At 34.4% G+C, this 8,124-nt stretch overlaps 1 protein-coding gene across 3 annotated transcripts in view; it reads right to left on the minus strand.

The window, feature by feature from the left end:
- LOC107589921 (docking protein 6-like) overlaps positions 1–8,124 on the minus strand; it is a 106,450-nt gene that overhangs the window by 24,950 nt on the left and 73,376 nt on the right. For all 3 annotated transcript variants that reach the window (XM_016278494.1, XM_016278495.1, XM_016278496.1), the window contains exon 4: positions 964–1,083. In XM_016278494.1, the coding sequence (XP_016133980.1) occupies positions 964–1,083 (120 nt within the window). The remainder of the gene's footprint in view (positions 1–963; positions 1,084–8,124) is intronic.

Raw genomic sequence — 8,124 nt, forward strand, 5'->3', positions numbered from 1 at the left:
CTGATCTGTGATGCGACTGTCGTTCGGCACGCTGCATTGAGCATTGATTAATTGTAGCGTCTGTTCTTTTACTGAACTAAATGATTTTTATTACTATAAAAAATCAAAACGACGGTGGGGGTCGGTGGGCAAGTGACGTAACCGGTGTTGCGGCTTAACACCGGTATCACCAGTATCACCGTCTATCGCGGCAAGCCTACTGCAGCCTGGGGGTTTGTTGGAATAAAATAAAATAACATTTCTAATTTGATATTATAAAAAGAAATACATTTGTTGTTTTAACTATTTGCAATAACAACATGCAAATAACGTGACAAGATAATATATAATATATATGTCTAATAAACTATAATATAATATATTTAAATTCAATAATGCTTCAAGATTGTTCTTATAGTCTTTATTTAATATAAAATTGAATAGGCCAGACACCAACAGCAAATGCAAATTAATACTATTTATACTAATAATTTAATGTTTTTTTTTTTTTTTTTTCGTTGTTGTTTATTGTACAGTGAACAATCCTGGTACTGTTTTGGGTTGTCACCTGATGTGAAGAGTCCTGAAGTGAAACCCTTTTAGACCCAGTGCTTTAATTTAGCCGTTTGGCCACACATTGCTTCATTCATTCCAGAAAGAAACGGATTGCATTCACTAAAGATTCTCGCCCATTCTCTTAAGCGTTTTCTCGCAGAGGTTCCACAAGCATTCATCCTGCTTTTCTTCTGCGCCATAATCTCATCCATCTCTATGACAAGCTTCATTATGGGCTGATGCTCTGATGCACGGCGGTGCCCATTAGCGCTTAGTAAAGAACCTTGGCCTGAGCAGATCATTTATAAACATGAGAACAGACCTGGAGGGACTGTGTTTAACAAACACATTTGGACCCTGTAATAGAATCATTTAGGGAGTACAAGAGGAAAAATCACGCAAAAAGCCGGGCTCTAATTGGATACTGACCGTTCTGTTCCCTCTGCACCCCTGCTGCTAACAAGTCCGGTTCTCCCAGGCTGATGTCATTAAGTCTGCTGCCCAGACACTCCAAACACAATAACTTCCACCACTCCTCGGCCTCCAGCTCTGTGGACACACACATGCACAGCATCATTTTTATATGCAAACATACAGGAACAGCTGATGAAGAGACTGCAACAAGCAGGAGGAAAGCCCATTTACAGATTTAGCACTTTATTTAGCATTTAGTTGATGAACGTTATTTTTTCTAGTCATCGACCACCTCAGCCTTTCTGAGAATATGTTGAATGCTTTCTGCTTTAAAACTAAGCAGCCAGTAGTCAGACACAAAGATGGACAGACAGACATATAGAAGTGACAGACGGACAGGCAGATAGACAGTCAAGTTCATAGGTGTGGACACAGTGTCTAAAAATACTCGCCGAGTGCCAAATGTGAGTAAAACCTGGCTGTCACCTAAAGAAAGCAGAACTACTGACCATTTTTAGGAAGTGCAATGATGGAGGAAAGAAAGCCATACAGGTTTGCAACAGCATGAGGGGAAACGGTGACAGTAGATTCATTTTTATGTGAACTTTACTATTTATTACAATCACACTATATAGGGTAAGATGGGGGACGATGCCCCGCTTAAGAACACTGTGAACATTATTTAGATATAAGCTAAGCATGTGCAGGATGACGATACATCAGACTATATGTTATTAACATATGGGAAATAAATAGAAACATTTGCTGAATCAGGTCATTAAATCAAAAAGTTAAATTATTCAAATAAGCAACTGAGGTACCTGGGGCAAGAAGCCCCCCTGGCTAAACTTTTATAAAATGTATAAGCTGATATTAATTTGAATAATATTTATATATTTTTTACAGTTTTATTAATGTAAAATGCTAAATCAATTATTCTACTTACTGAATAATAGCCCTATGAATTGCAATAAGTATTAAAATGAAACATAGTAACACTAGTAACAACATGCCACTTGGGGCCTTCTGTGCCAGTTCTGGGGGTCAACGTTTTATATTTTCACCTCAGAATAAATATCATTTTAATTATAATTACTCCACAAATATGAAAACATAAATGTGTCCACAAACCCCTCATTAACAAATAGATACAAAAAACTTTAATATTCAACATAATACAATGTCATAGATCACTATTTGTTTTGTTTGTTTGTTAGTTTTAGTTTTGTATTTTGTTTGTTTTTTAGTTTTTTATTTTGTTTGTTTGTTAGTTTTTGTTTTTTATTTTGTTTGTTGTTAGTGTTTTGTTTTGTTCTGTTCTGTTCTGTTCTGTTTTGTTTTATTTTGTTCTGATTTATTTTGCTTTGTTTCCAGAGACACACAATTAGATCAATTAACCTCAAAACGGTTTTGACTGACAAATGTTGATGTTCAGATGAAATGACAAAATTTAGAATAGTGTGGACAATCATATATTCATTAAATGTGTAGGATTACATTTTGTGCCATCTATGTGACATACACACACACACACACACACACACACACACACACACACTATTTTAAATATTTAATATAAATAAATTATATAAATATAAATTATAATACATATAACTGAAATATATATATATATATATACAGTGGGTACGGAAAGTATTCAGAAAAAGCTGAAATAAAATCAAATATAAATATTAAATGAAAGACTTAAAATACTGCTGAAATATAAAAAGTTTCAAGTTGAAGTACTAAAATTACTAAAACTGAAATAAAATAAAATAATTAAAATGAAAACTGATAATGTAAAATATAAGCTAATTGAAATATGAAAAATATGATATATATATATATATATATATATATATATATATATAGTAAAGTACATATGATCTGATGTGATATTTTACATAAAGTTAATGTTATATATTTACAGTTTCAGAAATATAAATAATGCAGAGTTTAATAGGCAGTAATTATTTAGTATTTAGGGAGGCACACTTTCTCAGTTTGCTCATCATTGGCAGGTGTAGCAATAGATATTCTGGCCCCCGTATGCACACAAAAGAACAACACAAATAGCATTCTGTAGGAGTTTAGCTTTTTTTTTTTGGCACTCCATTTTTACTCTATTCTTCAAAAGCTCTGGGCTAATCTACAGCAGACTCCGAAGAGCATCATTCTAATGAGTAAACCTCACAAATCAACATCCACTCTGAAACACCTAATGCAGTTTAGCACAATGACACAAAGGAAAGGGAGCACAAATTATGACTATACGCCAACTACAAAATGAGCTCGGTCGACACCGCTTGTGCATGTGACATGGGTTTGAAAGCTCAACATTATGAGATTAGATTGGTCTAATTACGTGCCAAGTAGTTGTTAGCAGATTCGTGACCTCGTCAAGTTTGCGTTTTCAGCTGAGCTTGTTTGAATAACAATGGCTGTCTGCTTGATGTTGCCCTAAGTATATTTCAGCTGTAGTAATTGAAGCTTAAAATGAACACTGTATGGCTGTTGACATTTTAATTTTGCCTACTTGAGTAATGTGAGCAGGCACCATTCAAAATATTCAATTCAATGTGCCAAATGAATTTTTTAAAATAGTACAATAGACCCTTATCAAATAATTTCACTCATAATACTGTGTAAATCATGCACACAGATCCAAAAGCTGGGAAAAAACATAATGCCTTGAATTCTCTTTATCAAACTTATTAAACTCTCAAATCATTGTGCACATTTCCCCATTATTCTATACAAGCTTTTTGCTGGATTTTTTTCTTTTTTTGCATGGCCTCTCTCCTGAGACGGTGACCTTTAAGTGTGTCTAAATTCACACACACTTTTGGGCCCACTGAGTGGAAAATTGGATAAACAAATACTTCATCAGCATGGCAAACTCTCAAGTGCTCAGGCAGCTATGTGCACAAACACAAAGATGCCCGGTGGAATCACAGCACTTTACAGCACAACATCTTCACATGGTTAATGGTTCACTCAGAGCACAGGAAATGAGAAGAACTACATGATAAATAGTTAGGAGCAAGAAAATGGGTCAGGATGGATGAAATAGATTAGGGCTGCAACAACAAATCGGTAATGGAAATAATTGACAATGAATTTCATTATTGATTAGTAGGATCTGTGGGCCCTGCTTGGAGGACCACGTCAGTGCAGCCACTTTAAAGAACAGTGAAAAATGCATTTACATGGAAGGGGGAAAAATTATTTAATTACAGTTTACCGCTTTATTCTTCAAAGGCAAGCATTTTCATTTGGCAAAGCAGAGCATCCTAAAAGCAAGCAAGCTCAAGTATTTAATAGAAATAAAAGAGCTTTTATTTGGATCAAAGCAATATTAATTTAAACAACAAATGTAGGTTTTAAATGAACATTTACATTTATGCATTTGCCAGACGTTTTATCCAAAATGTTTTATATTACAAGGAATACTTTTTTTCAGTTTATGCATTGCCTGGCATTGCGAATGCAATACTCTGCTGAATTTTTATATTATGAAAATCTACCATTCAAAAGTTTGGGTCACTAAGATTTTTTATGTTTTTGAAAAAAGTCTCTCACCAAGGCAGCATTTATTTGATCAAAACTACAGTAAAATATGCAATACAACAAAAAAATTGTCAATTATTATTACAATTTAAAATAACTGTTTTAAATTCTAAAATATAATTGTGATAGGAAAGCTGAATTTTCAGCAGCCATTACTCAAGAAACCTTTATTATTATTATCAATGTTGAAAACAATTGGGCTACATAATATTTTTGTGGAAACCATTATACTATTTTTTTTTATAATTTGATGAATAGAAAGTTCAAAAGAAAAAAACTTAAAAATGTACAAGTCTTTTCAGTCACTTGATAAATTTAATGCATCTTTGCTGAATAAAATTATTTATTTATTTAAAACAAACTGTGCCTCAAACTTTTGAACAGCATATTATTTTTATATTATTTTAGGGCTGATAATTTTTTGGTGCAAAATGTAAAGTGTTATTATTAGATATTAATTAATAAATTGAATTTGCAAATTGCTTGAAGCATTGAACAAAATGCGAAATCTTAATAAATAAATCATTTAAATCTGCTTTAAGTTGCAGCCCTCATAGACACGATTATTGTAATAATGAGGGAGAGCGCGAGAGAGAAGAAAAGGGTCATAGCAGCACAGGCGTAACCCGACAGACTCAGAGGGAGGTGAGGAAGTGAAAGTGAAGGATCAAGGGAGGTCAGTTCCTACATGTGGCGGACATGTGAGGGACACAAGCTCCATATGGCCGGAGTTTGTGAGAAAGGGGAAGTTCGAGAGGGGGTGGCTCGTGGACATGTACTTGTGCCAAAATTAAAAGAGCCACAAGCAGAGTTTACACACACACACACACACACACACATATTTGCCCGAGGTCCACATTGACTCAAAGGTGATTTACTCCCACAAGGACAACAAGGTGATCTAATGCAGCAGGACACATTAGTAACAATCCAGCACAGAAAAGTCTTTGAACGTGTCACAGATACTGCTGAAGACTTCTTCATTTAAACAGCCTCAAGGCACGTATACTTTTTAAACCCTCAGTGTATGGCCATATCTCGCTCAGCTCTTCATTTATGCCCTATGCCCGCTCTACCCATTTCCCATTAATATCCTGCCTCTGAAGGGAGTGAAGGAGAGCTGGGGGTGGGGAGGTTATTGTGGTAAATGGATTCAGGAGAACATTCCTCGCCTCCCCCTGGCAGTGCGGAAGACCCCAGAGGTGCTAATGATATCCCAGCGGGTCCACCGTCCCGCTCTCCCCGTGCATAGCCACTCCACTGCCTCTCCTTCCCGTCTCCTCCATTTCTTCGCCTTTCCTCCCTCTCTCTTCTCTTGTTTCCTACCTGGGAATTCAGCTTGACAGGAAATTTGAAGGAGAAGGACATTCAGCGCTTCTTATGGTCAAAAGAGTTTTAATAATATGTTTGTGACCATTTTTGCACACATTATTGTCGGTGGAAATCACTAAAAATGAATTAAACCTGCTGTTATTGGACTTGTTTTAGCAGCCATTTCACTAAAGTAATTATGAAAGTGAGGTAATGGTGCAAATACATCCACAAAATACTGCTATATGTTGTAGAATGTGCAGGATGTGGAACTTTAAACCTTTTCATTATCATAACTATAATAGGGGGAGAGCCTTACCTAACCACCCAAGCAACGGCATATTGATATCTTACGATTTTGCCATCTTGTACAAAATATTATGCATTGTCTTGAGAGTACACTCCTAAGTGTTCTTTACTGGAATCTATGGTTCCATGAAGAACCTTTAACATCAATGGAACTTTTCAATTGCACTACAGGTTTTTTTTTTAGTGCTGTCAATCGATTAAAAAGATTAAATAATTAATCTAATTAAAATAAACTATACTAAACTACTAATCGAAATAAAATAAATTAATTACATTTGGATAAGACAGAGATATTACTTATTGGACCAAAAAACAGTACACAGAATCTACTGTTTTGGAGGTAGTCCAAAATGCAGCAGCCAGAGTCCTTACCAGATCAAGAAAACATGATCATATTACCCCAATTTTACATTCTCTGCACTGGCTACCTATTAAGTTCCGTATCAGTTAAAGAATAGTATTACTTACCTATAAGGCCCTAAATAGTTTAGCTCCTGTGTACCTAACTAGTCTTCTACCACGCTACAATCCATCACGCTCCCTAAGTTGCAAAACTCTGGACTCTTGGTAGTTCCTAGGATAGCAAAGTCCACTAAAGGAGGTAGAGCTTTTTCACATTTGGCTCCCAAACTCTGGAATAGCCTTCCTGATAACGTACGGGGTTCAGACACACACTCTCTGTTTAAAATCTAGATTAAAGACATCTCTTTAGCCAAGCATTCACACAATGCATCTCATAACCTTATACTTCAGTTACATCTGATCAAATGTACATTAACATTCTTTTGCTTGAGTTGAACAGATAATTTTTTGCTTAGTTGGAACAGCAGCTACGCTAATTTTTCTCTATTTCCTTCTCTGTTTCTACCCAACTAGGAACTACACAAGCTTCAGTCTGGATCCATCCCTTACAAAGACCTGAGATGACCGAACACCTGAGAAGAGATGAAGCCAACCCCTCAGATGATGCCAACCCTCAGACAACATACAAAAATAAAAAAATTTGCTATAAGTTTGATCGCAACATATAATCATTGCTGTTAATAGTGTTCACCGTCTGTTTGATTACATGACATTAACTAATTGCTTGATTTTTACCGTACATTTCTGCCATATGTACATCAATTTGTCATAGTCACCACTGATAAGCTATTACTAAATATAATGTAGAAACTTCTGTAAAGCTGCTTTGCAACGATTTGCATTGCAAACTGCAAACTTGAATTGAATTGAATTAATCGCACATTTTTATTCTGAAATTAATCGTGATTAATCCCACCTAACATTTAAGTTTGTAAATATACTTTTATATCACAATAATTTTACCTTCAATCTTCAAATTAACGTACAAACAACATAAAGACATTATATTTTTTATATTTGTTTAACAGCATCTTTTTTATGACTGAAGGCCAGTATCACTGATACCAATACTTTCTGATGTCTCTATAAAATTGTTTTTCTCCCTAATATTTAACCATTGACTTTACAGTATAATTGAGAGTAGGGATGCACGATATTGGATTTTTTTCAATATCCGATATGCTGATCATTTTCAACTCATTTTGGCCGATAGCCTATGCCGATACCGATATATAATTATTTAAAATTTTGGTTCGTTTTTAACAAGAACTTATTTGTTAGAATTAAATAAACAATAATAAAAGTTATTTTATAATGACAGTACATTGAAGACTTGAAAATAACTATAAATAAACTATATATTAATCACTGCATTTTTTATCAGAAATATGCAGTGGTAACCTTGACATTTTATTTTATGATTTAACATTTGTAAATGGTCTAAAGCAAAAGAGTTGTACAAATTCTGAAAATCTTTTAGAGCATCATAATTTGTTTAAAAAATATAACATTAAACATTAATGAATAAATCAGTATATATAAAATGATTTAATTTAAGTGTCATGTTTGTGATTTTTTGATGTAAACTATAGCTTCTGACCTTTAAATCAAAACATACTCATG

Source organism: Sinocyclocheilus grahami, unplaced genomic scaffold (genome assembly GCF_001515645.1).
Source record: "Sinocyclocheilus grahami isolate Dianchi unplaced genomic scaffold, SAMN03320097.WGS_v1.1 scaffold122.1, whole genome shotgun sequence".
NCBI lineage: Eukaryota > Metazoa > Chordata > Actinopteri > Cypriniformes > Cyprinidae > Sinocyclocheilus > Sinocyclocheilus grahami.